The sequence below is a fragment of the Idiotropiscis lumnitzeri genome, chromosome 15, assembly GCF_059441095.1.
Source record: "Idiotropiscis lumnitzeri isolate Australia: NSW breed Sydney's pygmy pipehorse chromosome 15, RoL_Ilum_1.0, whole genome shotgun sequence".
Classification (NCBI taxonomy): Eukaryota; Metazoa; Chordata; class Actinopteri; order Syngnathiformes; family Syngnathidae; genus Idiotropiscis; species Idiotropiscis lumnitzeri.
The window spans coordinates 11,565,358-11,589,200 of record NC_142405.1 but is presented as its reverse complement, the minus strand read 5'-3'; the positions used below and the strand labels follow the sequence as shown (position 1 = coordinate 11,589,200).

The 23,843-nt window shown below is 38.7% G+C and overlaps 1 protein-coding gene across 1 annotated transcript; it reads left to right on the top strand.

Annotated features, from left to right (window-relative positions):
- Nucleotides 1-447: 447 nt before the first annotated feature.
- On the top strand, nucleotides 448-23,843 carry grapa (GRB2 related adaptor protein a). Its single transcript, XM_088317495.1, has 5 exons — nucleotides 448-816; nucleotides 6,093-6,190; nucleotides 7,020-7,139; nucleotides 16,538-16,706; nucleotides 22,156-23,843. The coding sequence occupies exons 1-5, from the start codon at nucleotides 739-741 to the stop codon at nucleotides 22,339-22,341; spliced, it is 651 nt and encodes a 216-aa protein (XP_088173621.1). The 5' UTR covers nucleotides 448-738; the 3' UTR covers nucleotides 22,342-23,843.

Genomic DNA, 23,843 nt, shown 5'->3' with positions numbered 1-23,843 from the left:
AAAAATGCAAAAAGGTTCTTGCACTTAATGTTGATTTCCTGTTCCGCAGTTTTGTGCCATCCTTGAATGTTCATTTTTAAGCAAGATAATGCTTGCTCGATAAAGAAAGAGTTTTTATGTTCGATCTTCTTATCAATCTGTGCTCATTGAAAAATACTCCTGAGAGGAAGATCATCATGTGACATCCTTTCACTATTGGCCTCAATCTTAAAGGCCTATATATGAAAAAAAAACTTAAAGTCTTGCTTTTATCAAGAGATGCAAATGTGTTGAGATCAACATCCGACTAGACGCAAACCACAAACCTGATGAGACAAATGTTGACGCACAGGAAGTGCCTCCCACTCTCTTATCCTGTGAGCGGTCTCTCTCTCTCTCTCTGTCTTCTCTCTCTCTCTCTTCTCTCTCTCTCTCTCTCTTTCTCTCTCTCACTCTCCGAATGTTACTCATGGCACTGTGTTGCTGAGCAGCAGCCAGTTGTGTTTCTCCTCTCTGAGCTCACGCTCTCTCTCATCCTTTGCTCCGCAGAGAGACCAGGCACCATCTACTCTTGTTTCACTTTGTCCTCTTTAAATTCCTTTCTTATTTTTTTTATTACCCCATCATTCTGGAACATAAGTGGAAGTATTTGACTGTGTGGTCGTGTGAGTGAGTGCGTGTGCGTTAGTGAGTGTGTGCGCGTGCGTGCGTGCGTGTGCGTGTGTGTGTGTGTGTGTGTGTGCTCTGGTGGTTTTCAGCATGGAAGCTGTGGCACTGTATACGTTTCGTGCCACCGAGAGCGATGAACTCAGTTTCAACAAAGGAGAGTTATTAAAGGTAAGGCAAAATAAATAAATAAATAAATAAATACTTTTTTGTATAACCGTATATACAAGTTGATTAATGTTTGCATTAAGCAAGTCTGTGTATAAAGAAACTCCACATATGAACTTTTAAGATTGGCGATTTGGGAAGATGTTTTTTTTTTTCCCATGTTAAGAAAAGAACTCGAAGTGCATGTCTTGCACAGCTGGGGCACTTCTTTCTAGATTTGTAACATGCCAGCTGTTCAGAGCTCATACAATTGACAAGAAGAGATCAAGCCGCTGGATTTGAAAGCCTCACAATAGAGGGCCGAGGCATTTGTTATCTTAAATTTGGCACTTGCTAGATGAACTACTGCACAAAACTTGCAAGCACTCTCTACTTGCAACTTTATTAGGTAATGAGAGCCAAATGGGTTTCAAAAAGCTGATCATGAGTTTCATAGCAGTGCCTGGTGTTCAATAGAGGGCGCGAGGGCACTGCCCCCTCACTCAGTTGAGTGACCTTGAATAACACAAAGATGAGATAAATCGAAAATAAATATACTTTTTAATATGTGTTTATTTAGTTTTAAAAGAGTAGGATAGATACTACACAATGATGGGAAAAGTTATTTTGTTCGTGTCTGTTTGATTCTGTGATTTATTTTTGGTCTTTGGCGCATTTGATAGAACAAAGGTGGCCGCTACATTCCATTGCTGTGAGCTGGCTGACTTCTAATCATCAACAATAGGAAGTGACGTCAGTTCCATAGTGGGCAAGTCGTCAAATGTAAACAAGTCAAACTGCAGTAGTTTGTGAGGGAGAAGTTCAACATTGCTGTACTCTATCAGAACAGCTGATTTTCAACTTTTTCAGCCTATGAATTGGCAGCTCGGCAGGGTGACAAGTCACCATTTTCAAGAGGTGGCTGGACAACACTGATCATGTCAAAGCCAAAAGATCAGCAGAGTTGCAGTGTTGGAAGCTTAGATTAGCATTAGCAAACATCGTTATCAGCGTTAGCTTCTGGTAAGCTGCACATACTGTACTTCATTGTTGTGTGAAGTTAACAACATGGTGGTCTGGATGAGACGAAGTGTATTTATGAATGGGGATGTGTCCACTGCACATGCAACTGGACCTGGTTGTGTTCCGAATTAATTAAAGGGGAAGTCAACTGAAACATTTTCTTGACAATAATATATTCTATGCAGGCCCATTAGTTGAATCACAGCATTCTGATTAATATTAGTTAAGCAGTAAAATCCACCCGATTTTAGCCATTTCAGGGGGCGGCCATTTTGTCACTTCTGCTGACTGAAAATGACATCACAGTTGCTCAGGGCTCAGGTAACTACCAATAATGGCTCAGCTTCAGACAACAGGTGAGCTGTAATGGGTCATTGTCTGAGCCCTGAGAAACTGTGATGTCATTTTCAGTCGTCAGAAGTGACAAAATGGCCGCCCCCTTGAAATGGCTAAAAAGGGGTGGATTTTGCTGCTTAACTTAAATTCCACGATCACAAAATCTATTTTTAGACTAGAAAAGACACATAGCATATTTTTTTTTTATTGCCAATGATTTTGTTTTTGAATCAAGCAATCCTTTTGGAATTATTTTTGGGAGATTTCAAAGGTGTTTTAGCAAAATATAGCTAGGCATGGATGTTTTTTTTTTAGTAAAAGAAGGCTTATTCTTTGTCAACCTACTCCATAGCCCAGACATATTAACAGACAGGTCCTGCGTACTAAACAACCTGTACTGCAGCATCTTCATTCTTACTGTTAGTATCTGGGCACACTCACTGAGCAGTTATTTCATCATTTTTTTTTTTTTGCCAATTTTGGAGAAATGTCCCGCTCTTGCTTCATGGAAGTCAGTGTTGTGCAAAATTTCAACTCATGTCTGTGTTTCATGGTATATTTGGTCCCTTGGAAATTCGTTTCTACCCTTTTGCAGACTGACAATTTTGAACAACATGATTCCTCATCTGATGCTGTGGATCATGGACTATGGCTTGGGCTGTAAGACTGCAAAAGTGCCTGGAAAATCATACGACAACAGTTGAACTTTATTTGTGGTTGATCAGAGGCATTTTAAATTTAATTACGTGTGTTGCCTCTCATTTATTAATATCAGTATGAATATATCTGGTTCATTCTGAAGACAGTCACGTCCCCAGTTATAGTACAGCCCTGTCATCAGTGAACTTCTGCATGAGACTGAACCATTGGTACAACTGTTATGATGTGAAAAAAACAAACATATGTCTCCATCAAATTGACTGTTTGTGGATGACTCATCTTTTTGGGGAATGGTGTCACAGTTAACTTGAGCAAATCTGTTTTGCCAACATCAGTCAAAATAGGTCAGGTTCAAACCTCGGTGAAATGCAACTGAAGAAAATTGTCATTCCTGAATGTTAGACTGTGTTGTGAATGGGTTACTATTTCTTCTTTTACAGAGTCAAAAATCTTTCGACCAAGAGAGCAGATTTGTTTTTGTTTTGGAGTTTGGCCATGTCCTGGTGTGCAGCGTGTTAAAGCATTAGTAAGGTAGAAAGGACAGTCGATTCCAATTTAAAAATAGCCTTGTTAAGGGAAGAAAACTTGTGTTTCCACAGCCAAGTCTGACACAAAGCCCCCCAAAATAAAAATACATTTTTCGCCAAGCGGTAAAACATAAAAGTGAAAATTGGCACCATAATCAGATTTGAATAGTGAGGTAGGTCTGGAAATCAAAGCCTTCTTAAAGTCTACCGTTTCATTCCAACAATACCTCATGTTCGCAAATAAACTTATTATTAAGTGACCAACACATTATTATTAATGGAAAACTCATCATTAACATTTAACAATTAAAATAAACATTTTTGGGCAGTGGAAATTTGTTAGAAAGCATGGTGGAAGGAGAGGAAATGAGTAATAAGTCAGTGTTGCCCATCTGGCAACAAGGGGGGGTGTTTGTACCCATTTCACAGGACTTGTGTCAAACTTTGTGCTGCTGAGGACATTTTATTACACACTTTGGACAAAGACATTCAGTTATGCTTTTTGTCCATGAATAGGCCTAAAAAAAAACCAAAAAAAAAAAAAAACCCGTATTTCCCTGAAATTGCGGGATGGATAATTTTGTACGCATAGCATTTGGTTTAGCATGCCAAAAAACAAGTATGGCGTGCAGAACTCAGCTATGGTAAAAAGAGTGTGGTCTGCATGACAATAAACTTGTCAAAGCTCAGAAATCAAAGGTGTCTTTAATGTATTTGTATCACCCATGTGAGTTTTCGGTGCATGATTACTCGACATTTGCCCTTAAACTTAAACTAAACTTTAATTCGAACATTTCCTGCTTGGAAATCAGCAAAGCAAAAAGTATGTCGAGTGGGTGTTGCGGGTGAGGTGAGAAAACAAGAGGACTGTTATTTTTGCAGCTTGTTTTTTTTTTTTTTTTTTAAAGCTTCACATATCACACATATCAAACGTGATTGAACAGCAGTGCTGGCCGAGGGCAGCACATCAATCTGTAATATGTCAAACTCATCTAAATGCACATTTACACTTTGATTAAAATAGCCGACACTTGAAATGGACGATGAGCTTTTTGATGGACAACTTTGCTGAGGGAGTTTCCCCATCAGGGTCGAGTTTGATGTTTGAATGCGAACCCATTTCACTTTTACTCATTAAACATGAAGGATGCTTGAGATGTCAAGTGGAAGAAAAATGAAAAAAAAAAAACTCACCCGACATTTCTCCCCCACAAAGGAGTGACAAGGATACTCAGAGTGCAGACTTACCCACAATTCAGGTCATAAAATGTTATAGTGCAAGGAGCCATATTTGGTAGCATAACAAAAATAGGATAACCGATCACAGAATCACTGAAGAAACATAATACCAAATTTAGAATAAAAATTCAATATGAAGAAACAATATTCTACAACACTCATATACTGGCAAACCATTACAATTATGAACATGTTGTCAATGCTGACAAATTTTAAAAGAAAAATCCATTTATTTTGGAATGCATCACAAACGCTCACTGTGATTGAAATATTGTGGCCAAAATATGAATTCAGAACAAATATTTGCATGTTGACAAAACGTTACATGAATTTCCGCTGTTGTAAAATGGACTAGATTGCTCAAGGTGTATTTTGTGAATAATGAATGATTCTATTTACAGAACATGCAGTATCAAAACGAAATTCTTGTAAGAAGGCCCTCAAGAGAAATACAGAGTACAAGCTGACATGATTGGAAAGTGATACATTGTTGAATGTGTCAAATTGAAATGAATTTTCCAGGTTTACATTAAGATGCCACTCGTCATTGACTGCTATCAAATGCAAAATCTGTATGCAATCACATAGCACATCACAAATTTGAAAGAAAAAATATTTTTGATTCAATTTCTTTGGGGGGGGGTATTTTTTTTACAAAAATGGATGTGAACATCAATATTTCGTTAAGTCAATAGATGTGGATAGAAAGTAATCCGCATTGACTGCATTTTCCGTATTTGCTCATGTGCAAACAAATTGATGTAAACAAAACTTCTTTGATCGTGGTTGTTTCATGACAATAATATGTTCGAAACAGACCCGCTAGTCTAGTATCAAACTTCACCCATTCAGCTCCATCTCAAGGGTCGGCCATTTTTCAACTGAAAATGACATCATATTGCCTAAGGGCTCATCTTGTGAACATCACATGACCAAACCCAAATAAACGGGTGAGCCGCGATTGATCGGTTGTTACCCGAGCCCTGAGCAACTGTGATGTCATTTTCAGTCGACAGAAGTGACAAAATGTCCGCCGCCTGAGATGGATAAAAACAGATTTTGTTCATTAATTAATTCATATCTCGCAAGCACAATATTAATCCGAATGTCGTGTTTAGACTAGTGGAGGCGCATAGAACATATTATTGTAATGAACATTTTTGACTTAGCCTCCTCTTTAATGCCAAACATTGTTTTTCTCAGATGCCATCACTCGTCGTTGCTATAACGGTGATTTAAATATTTTTTTCCATATCGGTAACCCTTATTATTTAAGGTCTAACGTGAACACTGGAAATAAATAAAATAGAATAACTGAGCTTGTGGGTTAGCCTAATAAGAAAAAGCCTCGTGGAAATTTGTTGGAAATAGAATGACTCTTCCTATGAAACAGCAGACAACGAGAAGAGGCCTGGCACAAAGAATCGTTGGCTGTGACCTTTGACCCAAGCATAATAGTGCGTGTGGGCATCAAAACGGGCAAATATTTCATCTCTTTGTTTGACATGTCCCCAGATCACCAACATGGAGGATGATCCCAACTGGTACACAGCTGAGCTCCACAACAGAAAAGGCTTTGTGCCAAAGAACTACATCAACCTGCGGCCACACGCGTGAGTTCATGCGGCACACATACACAAATGTAAACACACACACGCACACACACCAAAACATCTGTAAAGCAGCTAAACACATTCCACATATCCAGTAATGGTCTAGCGTAACAGCTCATTAGTGTGCGTACGTGCGTGCGTGCGTGCGTGTGCGTGTGTGCGTGAGTGTGTGTCACAGCTCCAGGCATCTTCTGCTCTGGTTTGGACATCTGCATCCCAGAATAAGACAAATCCATCCTACTCATACGCTCACTTATGTAATCTCACACTTTGCCGTTGCAAGTGTGCATGCAGTTGCTGGTTCACACTGCGTTTCCATCACTTTGTCTCACAACAGATGGGCTCCTAGATTTTCAACGACAGATGCTAAAGTGACAACGTTACAGCAGGCGGTCTTGTTAGAAAAAAAAAACAAAAAAAAAAAAAACATTCATTGGCGCTCCTTAGGTGAAACTTACGGGAGAAGAGAAATGTTTAGTTATAAGAATGAATGTTTCGGAACCGTACTTGAAGTTTACAAATGACAGCGTTAAATACAGCTTCCACAGAATTGTTGTGTGCAATTTTAGCGACGGTGTTTTAAAATAACTTGAAAAACATCGGCATTTTTCGCCAGCCTGAACCTCCTAACGTCTGACAGCTGTGATCTGTGCTATTGTGGGAATTCTTTTGAAATGCCATTCTCTTGTTATGACAAGAAAATCAAAAGACAACGCCTCAGGTTCATTTAATACTTTGCAATGATAATGGAAAACTTGTGGCAAATGCAATAAAAAATCCATCACAATCTCCTTGTTTTCTGTTTTTTAATTTTTTTTCAAACCTTCAGGTGGTTTGCAGGTCGTATATCTCGCGGTGTAGCAGAAAGTCGACTGAGACACAGGGAATGTGGAGCATTTCTGGTCCGAGAGAGCGAAAGTGCGCCGGGGGAGTTTTCCATGTCCGTCAGGTAAGTAAAATTTTGATTAAAGGCAAAGTCAACTCAATTTTTATTTTTCCCAACATATAAAAAGTATTCTGATTATTGTGTTTGTAGAATATGAATTAGGCAACAAAAAAACACCCATTTTAATTTTGTCACTTGCTTTGGACTGAAAATGACATCACAGTTGTTATGGGCTCGGGTCGCGACCTTTCACCTGTTTTCTGAGTTTGGTCATGTGCCATTTGCGAGCTGTGCGGGGGTGGACCTCGCACACAGAGATGTGTCAACAGAGATTCACACACCCACACGCGGACACACTTTTCTAAATTGTTACACTTCATACATTTGTATTTTAAAATTATTGTTGTGAAAACCGTCAACTTGTTGCCATGACAGCAATTGTTCTAATTCTGTACTTTCGGTGAAAGCGCTTCCAAAAAGAAGAATAAGAAGAGAAAAATAACAATAGTCACGGTAATTCGCTTTCCCTTATCGTAAGGATTTACAGCACCAAAAGCACATTAAACCATCAGGGTTGTATCTTTGGCTTTTGCGTTGTGGGATCGTGGTTAAGGCAAGCCATTTTAAAGTAAAACAAAAAACTTTCGCTTCGCTATCTATTAAGCAGACGTTTCATTGCCCTCGTGTGCTGCCGGAAGCGGAGGGTACTCCGCTCACATACATTTCTGAACGCAGCCCATGATCAGCAGCTTCATTTGTTTGCTGCCTGACGCACTAGACTCTAGTACACATTTTTCGGGGACACTCAGAATAACCAAAAGGCACATTTGAAAAATGTTCTGAGTTTGGTAATAGTCTGAGTGAAGTAGTGCGCCAGGATGTTGGGGGCGACGAGTTTTTGGAAAGGAAATTTCGCCTATTAAAAGAAATTGCCACTTTTGACTCGTCCAATTTATAAGGAAGAAAAATTGCAAGAAAATCTGTAAAAAAAAATTAAAATAAAATCAAGGCATACCCGCAATAGATTGAAAACCCGCAAGATAAATGTAGAATACAGTTTTTTTTATACGGATTTTCAGCTGCATGATAGAATAACTCCGCATAGGAGGCGAGTGTGTGAATAGATGGAGCGTTAGGTGGAAGGTAAAAAGCAGGAAGCCTCTGGCCTGATGTGAGCTAATCTCATCTGGCACACGAGGAGAGCATCTTGAGCTGCTGATGGCGCCGATTGTTAGGCCAGTCAGGCGGTGACAGTCATGGATGCTTGTGATCGTGGCCCTGGGCTCAGAGGAGGTGCTAAAGTGTGGTGCCTCGGGGAGGTGGCTGGGTCTCCTTCGGAGACCAACCAGAACTGAACATTAAAGTTGGATTTACAAAAAAAATGTCTCTCTTTGCCTGTATTCAACGCAAAAAGACATTTTTTGGCATCTGCATGACTCTCATTTGGATGGCGCAGCCAGCCCTGAAAATGGGTCAGGTGTGTGCGTGTTGACAGCTCCCATGTCAGGGAAGATGTTTTTGGTGACAGTAACTGTGAAAACGTCACTCTTAACTCAGCTCAGTGCAGCTTTAACATCTGTTTAAAAAACAGAATGATTTTCTTATGAGGAGTCAGTGAAGACAAAAAAGACTTCAAGTCCTGGTGGAGCATAAGAGCCAGTATTGCGGTCGACTTTTTGTTAATTGAAAGCTTCTCAGTTTTTCACCAAGCATGATGATATTGTAAGTTATTTTAAAAATGATCAGGTAGGCGCTTGTGTCAACGTGATTTTAATTGGAATTGAGCAAATGTATTTGCTTATTGAAATAGTCCAAATTTTATAGCAATGCGTCAGAATTTAAAAGACTGTGATGTAAAATGTGTCGAGCTGGTTGACCTGGCTGACTTTATGCAAAAAGTAGAGAATACCTTAACAGCCAATTGTAGGGCAAATAAGACAACAACTATTCCTATTGAAATTCTCAACGAAGCCTATTAGCATCATCAAATAACGTAAGAGCAATGTGTCTCGAATGTCACGCAAAAAGGCGTGAGCCAAAATTGGAATTCAGAATTTATTGGTTGTGATGCAGAAATGATAACAAGTACTTCACAGAGCAATCAAATCCACATAAAATAATTGAATAATGCACAGTTATCTAACATTTTTTTATTTTATTTTTTTTAGAGAATGTTTACTGCTCAAAACTACAGTTGACAAAGATCCCCTCCAATAAAATGTTCTACGCACCTTCACCAGTCTAAACATGGTATTCGGATTAATATTGCATTCGTGGAATATGAGTTAAGCAGCAAACCACCCATTTTTTTGCCATCTCTCGGGGCGTCCATTTTGTCACTTTTGTCGACTCAATCGACCCATCACGGCTCACCTGTTTTCTAAAGCTGAGGCATGATTAGTCGTTATCTGAGCCTTGAGCAACTGTGATGTCATTTTCAGTCGACAGAAGTGACAAAATGGCCGCCCCCTGAACTGGATAAAAGTAGGTGGATTTTACTGCTTAACTCCTATTCCGCAAATGCAATATTAATCAGAAAGTCATGTTTAAACGAGTAGGCCTGCATAGAACATATTCTTGTATAGACAATTTTTAGGTTGACTTCCCCCTTTAAATGAATGACAACACAATATTTTACATACTTAATATGTGCATTTGTACATATTAAACCTACATCCTTAACACCTGCATACTGAGTAAAAGTGCACATCAATTATAGTCACATTTGTAAGAAGGGGACAGCACTTTGAATGGTCCTTCATTAACATGACCTCTGCTATCGCTGACTCACGCTCCTGCAGGGAGTTTGGCTTTGAGAATCTTTGTCATCAGTCATCATTAGTGCCTTTATCTGGGCTGTTAAGGGAATGGCCACTTAAGGCTATGCTTATGTTACAGCTACATAATTTTTGCTGTGCTTCAAGTGCCACGCGAGGAATTTAGTGTACCATGAATGTCAATTCCTTCCGGGTAATTTCACAATAATTGAGTCTTATGAGCGATTCATCCAACCATTTTTTTTTATAGCGCTTATCCTGTTGCGGGTCACGGGAAGATGGAGCATATCACCGCTGACTTTGGGTGAAAGCGAAGGACACACCCGTGCGGAGATAGACTTATTAAACCTGCAGTTAAATTACTGTCGTCTAAATTTGTTCAGATGAACAATAACATGTCGCGCGTCTATTGCATCTCTTTTTATCATATGATATATTAAAATGTTAGAGGAATTAAATAATTAAATATTTAATATGACTGGCATATCTAATCAATTCAATTAGAGCTATGATGTAGTTATGGGCGTTATTACACAAACAATGGAAGATAAAAGTTGCATTTATTTGAAACCATGAAAGTTCCCTCTGCTTTTTGCAAAGTAAATGTGTCAGAAAATAGCTTGGCTTGTGCCCTTGCTTCACAGTATTAATAATAATCTGGACTGAAGACACTTTTTTTGTCTATTTGTTAGGCTATCCACAGCTCAGCGACAACATTTAATAGCACAGCTCAATGATCAAAAGCCAATTGAGAAAGTGAGAGCGAAAGATCCATGCTCAGGGAAGGAACAAGCAAGGGAATAAAACAGCAAATGGCAGGCAGAACATGATGAATGACTCAGTGTTATATTTCTGTCGTCAGATCCAGACTATTTTGGTTCCACCCAGTCTCCCACTTGAGTATCGTCTTTATTTTATACAATGATAAAATTAATCGTTGTTTTCATTCTCTTGTCTGGTGCTTGTTATGTGCTGTAGTGGTGCAAAACCTAGGTGAAACATCCTAACTTTGCAAAACATATACTGTTTTCAGTATGATAAAAACAAGTGGAAAGAATGAAGAATGTAAAAAGACTTTTAATTGGGCTCACAGAGAAGAAAAAAAAATGTATTGGCCCACTTGCCCTCATTGGGGAGTTGTAACAAATAATGATGCGCAGACTATTGTACTGCCAATCACTTCTGACGTTTGCAATATTTCTGTCAGCCACTGGGGGCAGTAGTTGCCCAAAATCATCAACGTTAATAGCAGTCAAGGCCAAACATTTTTATTGGGCAAGTATGTAAAAGCAGCAAATTTGTCGCAGAGAATTGTCACACAATTCATAGTGCAGTAATTAGGCTACATTGACGATAGCAAAGGATGAAGATTGTCCAACCGATGTGGAATTCGGATCAACAACAACAATGGAAAGTGCTGAAACTACAATCATCAATATGGTTATATTGCCATACACGGATGTGCAAAATTGGCAAAAATTAGCCAAATGTGTTTTTTAGTTTTACAACACTAACATAAACACAGGCATAGATTTTCAACAATACAGATTTTAAACACTGAAGAAATATGATTGCCCAACATTCAATTTTACCATATGAATAAATGTGCAAGTAAAATTCCAAATAAATTAGTCGCAGCTATCTGAGCATTCCCTGGACAGCCACGTAAATAATGTATTAGGTTATTATAACACGCAGGTCCAATCCATTAAGCAGCAAATCATGATTTAGCGTGACCAACCTGGTTGTCTATTTACTTTCTAAGAGTAAATCAAAAATGTCTCTGTCCATTTGAGCCGTTTAATTTCTTGTGGCAAATATAGAACTTCAAAAGTTGTAAGGTTGGGTCCTTCCCGTGTTTTGCATCTTTACTATGCTTTTCTGTAGGATAATTTGTTAGGTTTGCTACTGTTCACATGCACTTACACGTACATGCACACTATCTAGCAAACAGCCCCTGAACAAATGATATAATGTCATTTGCAAACACAGCTGGATTGTCCTCCCTGACATCATCATCCTTGGTTGGTTTGTTCTAAAAACGACCACTGGCCATATCTACGGGCGCGGCGTTACAGTTTAATCGCAAAGACATAGACGAGCATGCACCGTTGCGCACTGCTAACGATTATGAAACAGAAGGTTTGATTCGAGAACAGGGCTGACAGCACCAGAGAGGAAGTGAAAGCAGATTGAGGGAGGAAGTCGAGGGAAAGACGAGCAGGGCGACCTTCATGCATCTCCAATTGTGCTGGCGTAGGGTAAAAGTTGTAAAAATAACTTGGCTGTCAGTGCGTCTCACCGCTTTCTATCTCAGCATCTACAGTAGGTTTCTTTCCCATTGCCAGTTTGCGTCTCACTCGCACTCGGTCTCAATCCCTCCTCCTGTTTTTCTTTGTACAGTGAAAAAGAACATAATCTCTCAATCGCTGTGGGCCTTAATTACACTGGATAAAGAACACAAATGAGAGTGTGTCGGCATGTGTGTGTTTGTGCACGTGTGTGTGTGTGTGTGTGCTTGTGAGTTCATCATGTCGTTATGCTCTGAGTTTATCGGCCAGAGTGTTACTTGACCTCTGGGATGATTGAAATGATGACAGATGCATAATGATTGGAAAAGCCAGGCTCTTCATTTCGTTGAAAGTAGAAATTTAGAATACTGTATACTATACATTGGTGACTATTAGTGCCAAATATGCTTTGCAACAGGGAGGGTTGGCAGTGATACTTCCTTCAAAAATTAAATTATATCTTGCAACGCCAAATTCAAACACTGTACCATATGAGCTGTTTATATTTATCACATCATCTCAGAACAAAACAACCTGCTGGAGTGTGGTGCTTACAACTAAATGTACTGAATAAGTTTTGAGAATTTTTTCTGAAGAAAAATTCCTGAAAATTGTGTATTCCTGTCTTTGATTTAAAATACATAAAGTGATTTTATATTAATTACAAGATAGAGACCAAACTGGGTTCAACTGTATTTTTAAATTATAACCACCACTTAAATAGCAGACTGCCTGATACTACAACGTGAATAGGCCTAATATTCTTTGGGCGGATTCGGGATGATATACAGGACAAATATAGCACCTCAATATAAATAATAAAAAATAAAAATAGTGATCTTATTTTGTGAAAATACAAAATGATTTCATGCAGCTAATGTTGATTTCTTGTCCAGTAGATTTGTGCCATCCTTAGTAAGTAATTATTGTGATGAATGAATTATTAAGAGAGTCCTTTGCGCTGGAAAAAAATATAGGATGCAGTTATTTTGTGCATTATTGAAAAATGTATGATCAAAAATGAAATATTTTACATGTATTTTTTATGGTAAGGAAGTGTGTGATATTATGTGCACCCCTAGTAGCACCGATGAAAAATTGTGGATCTCTCCATCATTTACACTTGCCGTTATAACCCTTTTCTCAGGGCAAGGGGGTGTCAGTTACACAAATTGACCGGTAGGGTGCAGCAAAGGGCACCAGGCGTCATAATAAGCTGTTGAAGATGAGTTGCATTTCTCTGTATGGTGCGAGTTTGTGTTTGTGGTAGCCGAGTTAGAAGGGCTGGCTAGAGGAAACGACAACAACATTAGAACTGTGATAAATAGACAGCAATTGAAAGTATGTCACATATTAAAATTGTAAGAAAATTGCTCAGGCGGACTGGTTCATGTTAAAAAAGTGAAGCTAGAAAATGTAATTCCCCTAGAAATTGTGAGTATATGATATATATATTTTTTGCTTGACTGAAATCCCAAATACAAATCCATCTCTTTTCAAATGCGGGGAGTATAAAGTCGTCAGCAAATAAATACTACGTATACAGATACCTGAGTATATGTACTTTGTTACTTCTCGCTAACTGCAAGCATCATAGGTGATGACATCGAAGCAGTTTGTGTGGAATTTGAAAATGTGAACGTGTGGAGCTCACCATTTACACCACATATGTTTAGAATCAAAATGCACTCAGAATTCAGGGGCGGAGCTACATGGTGGCCAGGGGTGGCCATTTCCACCCCTTGTCTCTCTTGCCACCACCTTGGCCACCCCCACACTGAAGAGAATTTTTTTGATATTTGTGATGTATTTATTGATTTATTTTTACATGGATGCAGTATTCTTAGGCCCCTTGATCTTCAGCCTCAAGTTATTTGCTCTTACTACATATGCAAAGAACACATATACAACTGATCAGAAAAGTAAACATCGCTACGGTTAATATCAATCAAAATCATCACAATGCATTGACACCTTATCAAACAAACGACATGGCTGAGAAGACATTTTTTTTATCACAGCATCCACAGTTATGGTTTCATGAAATAAAATGTGCAGTTGTGACAATCTGACAAACACACACACGCACACACACAAACACACACCCACACGCACGCGCACACAACACACTCCTCATACAAATAGGAAACTAAGTAAAAATTAATTAATTAATTAAATATTATTATGGTGAGGAATGAGGAGATTTTGGTGACATTTTGCTTTATATATATGATTTTAATGAATGAGCCAATAAGCGCATTATACAAACCCGGCCGTCTGTGACAAATGATCACTCTGATTGGCTGTTAGCTAGCGAATCAGTGCATGAGATACGTAAAAGCCCACGATGAGATAGTACACAAAAAGCAAGGCAAAGGATATGGAATTATCTAGAATTAAACCAAACAAAAAATTGTTCTTACATTGATTTGTCCCTGTTCAATTATGAGTGTGCATCGGTTCTGGAGATGTGGGAAAAATATTATTTCATGTAACCCTGACTGCGGGTGACATGATTAATAAAGACGCATGCACGCACGGCCATCCCTCACTCAGATGTTGTGTCACCCTGACGAAAAAAATTCTAGCTACTCCCCTGCCAAAATTCGACGACATTTTTACAACTTTTGTCATAGTGAGGTGGAGATGGAAAGAAAGTGGAGATAATTTAGGCTGAGGGAGTCAAACAAGGCCGCGTGAATGCCATCCAGCCACCAAGGAGTCACTTGTGCTGGTTCATGAAGTTTCACGTCTGAGTAGAGATGGAAGTCAACTTGAAACAAACTGGCCATCACTTGTGCGGTCCCATCAGGCCTGTGACAGATCGGTGAGGTCAAACCTCACACGTCAATGTGAGCTCACACTTGGGTTATGAAACGAAAAAAAGTTCTCCCTCTCAAAGCCTCTGAAAAAGTATTACTGATTTTCCAAAATACAGTACAACAGACGTTAGCCATCATTAAATGTAAACATGGCACCCACCTACTCAGTGATGATTTGAGGAATATGGGGGTGTTGAGCTTACTTCCGTTACAGGCTGTTATATAACAGTAATGATCATGGTGAGATGTTCTGATTTCTAAAGATAAACTGCTAAGTTACTTAGCAACCGCCACAGGGAGCAGGTAGGAAGTGTCGGCAGGGGCAAAATGGAGAAAGAATTCCTTGCAGCATACGTTGACAATCTCGAAGAAACTAATTTAATGGTGTATCCATTTTGTCAATACAAAAAAATGCCCCTTAATATTATTAGACTTTAATGTGTTAATTTTGAATTAAATCGATATTTGAGATTAATAGCAAACCACTGCTTTTGTTTGTATTATATTATTCTAACTACATTTTACAAATACAGCTTGCCGATTTTATGACTAATACAATGGCCACATTCAATATGGCGGATGTTTTGACATATTGCTTCGAATGGGCCTCCTGGTTCAGCAGAACCTATGTCCAAAGGGTTTGCGGTATCAGGAAATTAATCCCCCCAAAAAAATAACGCAGTTCAATATTTTAACTTAGTTAACTCAGTTTTATTTACTTTAAAAAATATTTGCATAGTTTGCAAAGCCAAATTTAAATACTGTACCATATTAGCTGTATATCTTTAGCACATCATCTTAGAAGAAAACACCGTACTCAAGATACCACTGGGCTTGCAAACTGCTGGAGTGTGGTGCTTGTGGGCAGAACTAAATGTACTGAATAGATTTGAGAATCGTTTCAAAGAAAAATGCCTGTCAAGAAAACTCAGTTTAGATTGTATTCAAAGATCAAAGAAAGCTATTAGAACAATCTTTGACTTAAAATATACTTCATATTTGTTGATTTTACATTAATTCCAATATATTATTCAAGTAAATATTTGTTACTAACTTACAAAAAAATAATAGTTGAAAAATGTGATTAATCCCAATTAATCTAGAATTTCTTTGTAATTAATTGGTTAGAAAAATAATTGTTTGACAACACTAATATATATATATATATATATATATATATATATATATATATGATTAGTAGCTATAAATGTTTCTTAAGTGATGTCGCAAATAATGAAACATACAGTTCACACAAATGAGCATCCCATCGACTAATGTCAATTGCAGCCACAAATGATTTAATGACATCAAAATGTTGGCTGACTTGTTGTCTCCTGGTTGTTATTATTGTTTCAACACAGAACATGACTCATTTTGCAAGGCAGTTAGATGATGACCTAGTTTCAATTGATCTTTTTTTTAAATAAACAATTAATCATTAGCACACTTGAGAAAACTAAAACTGTTACAGCATCAGGGAAAGAGAATAATTAAGATAAAACAAGAAACAAATTTCATTTGACTATAAAATACATAATAATGTTTTATAATTGTTTTTGTGTGCTTGACAGTTACGGGGACCACGTCCAACACTTCAAGGTGCTACAGGATCGTTGCAGTCAATACTACGTGTGGGACGAACTCTTCTCCTCCCTGAACGAACTTGTGGAGTTCTATCATAGCAACAGCATCGCTAAGGAGAGGACCGTCTTTCTGCGAGACCCCGAACACTTTGCAAGAGTGAGCACGTGACCGCTACTTTTAACATTCTTTCTTTTATATATATATATATATATATGTATATATATATATATATATATATAATAAAAATAAAATGAATAAATAACATTCACATTCAATTTCACATTTTAACCTTACTGTTGCCATCACCATTTCGTCATTGTCAATGTCCGATAGAAATCTCTGTCCACTGTTGTGTCCCTTTTTAATAAATATTGTGCCCACTTTGATAGAGTACCCTGGCCACAATATTTTTATTATTCTGCGTCAATCGTACTGAGAGCGGTTTCTAGTATTTTGCTGACCTTTTTTTTTTAATCTTTAAAGAGGTGTGGCAGGTCGAACATGCAAAGTAAAATAAATGTGTCCTTCATTTGTGTGTCTCAATTTATTCTGTTATGTCACATTCAACGTATTAACACATTATGTCCCATGTGTGGTTACTCTATCCCGTCTGCTATCATCAATGTTCTAATTTGATCATACGTAAATCTAAAGTCAAAAGTCAACAAGGTCTGATGACGTTCAACTGTTAACACCTTCAAATCGTTGTCGGCAGGGTGGATCTTTTACGTAATCCGCACTCGTACGACACAACCATCTGGATTGACAGGTTGCTGTGGTAGCAAAGTTTCAATCATGTGTCAATCATCCAAATAAGGTAGTCTCATGCATGATGCAACACACACCTAAGATCTGTAAGCACTCTTGTTTATATCACCGAAACCTTAATGATAATTCGAATAACATCAAATGAATGTTGGTCCTCTGAAAAATAAATAGCACATCACACACAATCTGGAGCAGTTAACAATATTTATCCACTGTACTAAAATCAACAGAACACGTAACCGTTTCCCAGCATATCTGGTTCCCTGCCTGTATTTAAATGTTAAATATTCATGCAACAAAAGGTCGGCTGCTATGTCCTTGCACTTGACATGCCTCTACTTTCTTGATGGCGGGACACATTAGCACTTTTTTAGGAGGGTGGATAACCGAGTAGCAGTCGTTACATGCTTGGCATGCAGAACTTTCGACATAGTCAGTTACACAAATTGACAAGTGCGATACACAATGGAGGCTATGAAGTTGAAATGTGGTATTTTTTTTAGCTGCTTTGACTCTTCTGGGAATCTACAAAGTGTTGGTGTGCCTTTTGATTGATTCATTAGTTGAGCCTGCATAATTTTTGTCTTTTACACTTGCAGTGGTATATGTTTAATCAACAAAGTCATTTGCTCCCTTTTCAATTTATATTTCAAGGCTTGACCTCTGGAGAGTAAAATCGTGGTACTGCAGAATGGTAGGGAAAATAAAAGTGCAGATAAAAAACACATGTGAGTGATGGTAGAGAGAGTGAGATTACTTTCTTTTCATTTTTTTTTTATTGTTGAATTTACTGATAAGTTACCAGCTTCCCTGTTGTTATCATGTCAGACTACATAGCTCAGGTCCCTATCTGCTGATCTGATTGCTTTTTTTTTTTTTATTCAAGCATCTACCTACTAAGCTACAGGTAGGAAGAATATTAAAAAATGACATGTTTTCCGAAATTTAAAAAAAATCAGGTCTTGGCAGTATATTAACATGTTCATGTCGCTGGCTTGATTTGAATTGTTCAAATAAGGGACCAAATTGTTATTTTATACAAACTAAACCCTTTCAATAAAAGGTTAATAGCCAATACTTTTCGACTGTGCATGTCCCAAAACAAGAAACATGTTTGTCAGGTCTCTCTCTCGAGAGAGAGGTTGTGATTCAGAATAAATCATCACATAAACAGATCATTTTGTGCAAAGATTTTATATGAGCTTTTATCACTCACCTGAATGCACCTGCATATTAAGACAGAGTTCCAAACACTCTATGACGGGGTGGCATAAAATAAAAATAACCTTACGGTCCAAAACAAATAAAACAGTTTATGCATCTTTTTCACACCACCCAACAATCTAGAAAAATTAGAAAGAGATTGTGTTCACAGTATTTCCTCTCTTTCAAAAATGAAGCCACACGTCATTTACCAGCCACCGGGGCCACCTGTCCGTTCTCGTCATCGTTTTATTTTCTCATCCATTATAGAACACCTTGAAAACTAAAACAAATATAAAGTATATTAGACTCAAAGATTGTAGATTTCTGTTGTCATGGCAACCAATCAAACGTTATACTTTGTACTTGCGCCAGGGCATCTGCAAAGTTGTGAAGTGTGAACAGTGTTGATATTTGACTTGCTCGGAGGCGAGTGTTTGCGGCGGCCGGCTGCTTTCTTCTACAAATGGAAGCAAAGCCCAGAGTGAGGAAAACAAGGAACTGCCATTACTTTAAGACGACAACAGGCTACAGTACCTCTGTGTATTTGATGGATGGACACATTGCCAAAATGAAAAAAAAACAAACAACAGCAATCAAGCTAACGCTATTATAATACTAATCTATATACTGTATACTAGTGGTCCCTAAACTCTATTCCGCGGCGAACCGGTTCATACAAGTCGTTAACCTTTGCAGCAACCTAGCAGCGCGACATATTGTGCAGAGGTGGTCTGTTTTCTGTTTCATTTAGCTAGCTCGTGGGATTAATATTAGCGTAATCCGACCGAGACGATTAGCATCTTGACAAGTGTCAAGAGTTAGATGAAATGGAGAGAAGTTGGTAGGTGAGACCCGGCGCGGCCCAGACCAAAGTGCCCCGCGAACCGGTACCGGGCCGCAACCCAGTGGTTGGGAACTATACTACTACTACTATTGCTTATTAGAAAGATAATCTAAAATAATCCATCTAATTATCACCGCTTGAGAGATGACTTCATGCATATTGTTCAGTGTTTATTTTATGTATTTATTTATTTTAAACACTTAAAGCAAAAGCCTCAGAACTAAGAAGCTTCAGCTTTGATTGACCCAAATGGGTCAGTATCACAGAAGTAAACCAAGTCTGGTGTGACTGTCTCGAAAGTCCCTCTTGAGTCACAATGCTTTTTGTGTCATCCTATTTCGAAACTAATTCCACATCAGCTCATTACACGGCACAAGATCACTTCTTATCTCATCATGGCAGGATGGGAAATTATTTATTTATTTTTTTCTTCTCACTTCTCTCACCCACCACTGCGCCACCCCCATATCGCTAATATCCTCAAGCCTCTAAGCGTACACTTCAAAAAGAAAGTCTGTTCATGCAAAACTCTCGTGTATGACAATTTGTGAACACAGTGTCGGGGGGGGGCGACGCTGTATTGTTTAGGTTCTTTTTCTTGCATAGATACAGTACAAAGATGTTGTTCCTTGATGTTAGGGAACAATTCTATCCATTGTTTATACAATATGCAAGGTTAGATGAGCTGATATAAAACTATATTCCTCCTTCATAATTGCTCCTCACGAGCTTGCACAGGGAAATGAAAAGCAGTACCATCCATACATTGCATGCAACTGCAAACCTTTTACAGAAGCAGAGGTTACATATCATCTTTGAGGCATTTTGCAACTTAAACACAAAATCAACAAAGTGAAAGACAATTCAAATATTGAAAGAAGCATTTCTTGAACATACATTTCACCATTTTTCCTTGGGGCAGGCAAGTCAGTCATTTTCCAAATGATGTATTCATTCTCAGTTTACTCATTTGCACACTGATGAAAGATATTGAAACATCATTTTTTTAAATGAGTTCAAGTGATAGAAATGGACTCTATCACGCCCCACTTTTGAGCATTGTGGATCTAATATAATTTAAAAAATATATATTCCATACATATGAGGTAAGCAGTAAAATGCATCTGTTTTTCGCCATCTCGGGCGGCCATTTTGTCACTTCTGTTGACCAAAAGTGACATCACAGTTGCTCAGGCCTCAGCAAACGACCAATCATGACACAGCCTCAGAGAACAGGTGAGCCGTGATTGGTCGTTACCTGAGCCCTGAGCAACTGTGATGTCATTATCAGTCGACAGAAGTGACAAAATGGCCGCCCCCCCAGAGATGACTAAAAACGGGTGGATTTAGATGCTTAACTCATATTTCACAAATGCAATATTACTCAGAATGCCATGTTTTGACTAGTGAAGACGCAACATATTATTGCTCAGAATTTTTTTTTGTACTGACTTCCCCTTTAATCTGATATTTTGCACGAGGTTATTTTTTTTGGTATTTATATTTGATCGAGGGAAGAGGGCCTTGTTCCAAAGTGACACCACTCCACCGCACTGCTTGCAAAGCGTTGGTATTCGTTCCGAGCATGAAGCTCCCTCTTAGTTCACGTGTACTTTCCTCAGCAGAAGCGCCAACTGACAGCAAAGAGAGGTCATTGAGGTTCAAAACGGTCTACTTAAAATAGTCGCTTTTCTCCAGCTTACTCGTTTTACGTCGCAGGCCCGTAGAGATCAGAGGAGGCTGACGGCCGGGAGAAAACTAAACTCGACTTGTTTTTGTGCACTTAAAGACAAACACAGCGGGACAGAAAGCGACGGGGCACATTTTTATTGAAGTCAGTCTTATTTTTAGTGTATAGGTGTGTGATCTTATCTCAGCGTCGCGCACATTCCTCTGCTCTCAGCATTTGGCTAGCTGCGACTTCTCGGTTTTGTCATTTCTTCAGTGCGAGCGGCTCTCCGCTGATAAAAGCTATGTGCTGTCAGATTTTTTTTTTTTAAATCAGCAGTCATTTTCCCAAAATATATAATTTCTTAAACAAAATGCTTTCATCAGCTACATTGTTCGCAATCACGATGTAAATATGAAGCAGCGTCGCTCTCTGCTATTATGTCTCCATCCCGTCATCCTTGCCTCACATGTCCAGTCATTTATTATTCAACACATCCAGGACGAAGAATAAGCACCAAATGTCCCTTGAAATTTCAAACCGAAATTCACTCACTGTAATTCTCACTCGACAATATAATAACGCTCAATTTTGTGTATTGGGGCTCATATTAGCTTCTCGTTGTGCCTTGTTTGTTTTTACTACCTTTCAAATTAGTCTAAATCACTGTTGCAAATAAAATCCATTGGAGTCAAAAGTGACTGCCACCTGTTCGTTTCGAGTCTAAACTTATTACAACCCACACACAGATTTTATGCCCAACTAGAAAACATCAGACACAGAGTTATTAGTCATCACTGAATATTTACTTGAATGTGTTGCCCTGGTTCTACTCCATGGTATACTTCATCTTAAATAATGGATGGTTGCCTGTTGTATTGTTCAATGGTACTTATATGAATATGCCTCAAGGATGCCAGGTGGCATAAATCGGGTTTGTCGACAACGATGCATGTCTGTAGTTGGAGCTCTGTGATTTGCCCAAAATGTTATTACATACAACTAATATGTATGAAAATATGCAGAAGCCATATTTATTAAGTGTTGAATACTGATCTTTCCTTCTTTCTCCTTCCGCTTGTTACTTCCTGCCCCATCTTTCTCATGCTCTTTGGCAGCGTCCTCACCACGCCCACGCTCTCTTCGACTTCAACCCTCACCACCCCTCACAGCTACGCTTCCTGAGGGGTGACGTCATCGAGCTCATTGACTGCTCCGACTCACTGCGCTGGAGGGGCCGTTGCCATGGACACGTGGGCTACTTTCCCCCGGAGTATGTCCAGCCTGTTTACCACTGCCAGTGAGCCCACGTACATAAATGGGCCTCCTCGTTCACGTCACTTCCACCGCTCCGCTGCTCTTGGCGACCAGTCATCTTTGGAGCAGATGGCATGCCGATTGAGGAGTGATGAAATCATTAATAAAAAAAAAAATTAAAAAAACTCGTGTTTACCACTTCCGGGGCAAAATGTCTGCCCATCTACTTCAGCCCTCATTCTCCAAATATATCAAAGTATTCCATCAGTGGCAACATTTGTGATGGAAAATGAACAATCGAATATGTATGTAACAAATTTGCTAGAGGAACCTGCAGATGAATCAGCCCACCCACTCATCAATTTGTTGTCAAATTGATTGAATATTTGGACCAAGCGGTCTGAAAATAGACAGGACACTTCTCTGGACAAGGATGTGGGCTTCTGTGTATACAGTACTGGCCGTGCACAAATGAAAATGTGAATGCATGTGTGTGTGAATGTGTGTGTTTCCTGTGATGATGTAAACAGCCCTTTACTCTGCGGACCATGCCACTGCCATATATTTAATCGAAATGTGTTCAAAAAGTACTCAAAGAACATTTTGATCTTAACCATAACCACTTTGACCTAATGCCAAAACAAATCATTTTTCCCTCCTATATACTTGAAAAGCACATTGCATTGTATGATAGTGGCCTGTGAAGACTCCACTTTGCTTGCTATTTGCGGGGATTAAGGACCAATCTGCAATCCCAACAGCAACGACATTCACAAGTAATAGACACCTTCTCAAAAGTACTTAAATTGGCCATATTAATGATTTAAACACTAAATATACCCCAAATGAATCGTAAAAACAGCAATTACTACTTTCCTCCAAGCCATTTTATAATTTTTTGCCCTGGTGATTCATAGATATTGCCGGATACTTTTTTGAGTTGTTAGCCGTTACCAGTTGATCAGCTGTAAATTTCCACCATGACTATTAGTGATACAGACTGTTCTCTGCATTATCATGAGAAGTTTAGCACCACCACCCCATCAGGAGCCGCGCCTGCTCAGACTTCTTCGAGAGCCTTCCTTTACACTGCTGTTCGCTTTCAAGGCGGCCTACTTTAAGGAGCAGGGTGTTTCGGTGGCATTGTCGGGCGTTTCGGAAAGAGCACAAAAATATGTAGACTGCCATGACTCTATGAATCTTTCAGTAATTTAGAATCTACAGAAAAATTGTGAATCACAAAGCAGCTGGATTCACTGTAATCTGTTTGAACTGTGAATCAGATACGGAAATCAACAAACGTCAAGTGTTTGTTTGTATATAATGTTCTATTTCCAGTTATTTAATATATTCCGAGAAAAATCGAGCATTGTATGTATGTTTTCTGTCGCAGCAACTAGTTAGAGAGAGTCACAGCTATTAGATGACAAATGTGAATCATTTGAATAAAGTGAACAATGTTTGTCTTTTCACCTGACCGTTGAACATTACTGTCGCATTATAGCTGAAATGATACAGTAACAAAATAATAAAGTGAGGTAGGCGCGTA

Bases quoted from the DNA above. Each gene is read 5' to 3' on its own strand.
- grapa (XM_088317495.1), top strand. From the start codon at position 739: ATGGAAGCTGTGGCACTGTATACGTTTCGTGCCACCGAGAGCGATGAA. The intron at 6,191-7,019 runs GTGAGTTCATGC...TCAAACCTTCAG, and splicing joins ATCAACCTGCGGCCACACGC to GTGGTTTGCAGGTCGTATAT. The intron at 7,140-16,537 runs GTAAGTAAAATT...TGTGCTTGACAG, and splicing joins GAGTTTTCCATGTCCGTCAG to TTACGGGGACCACGTCCAAC.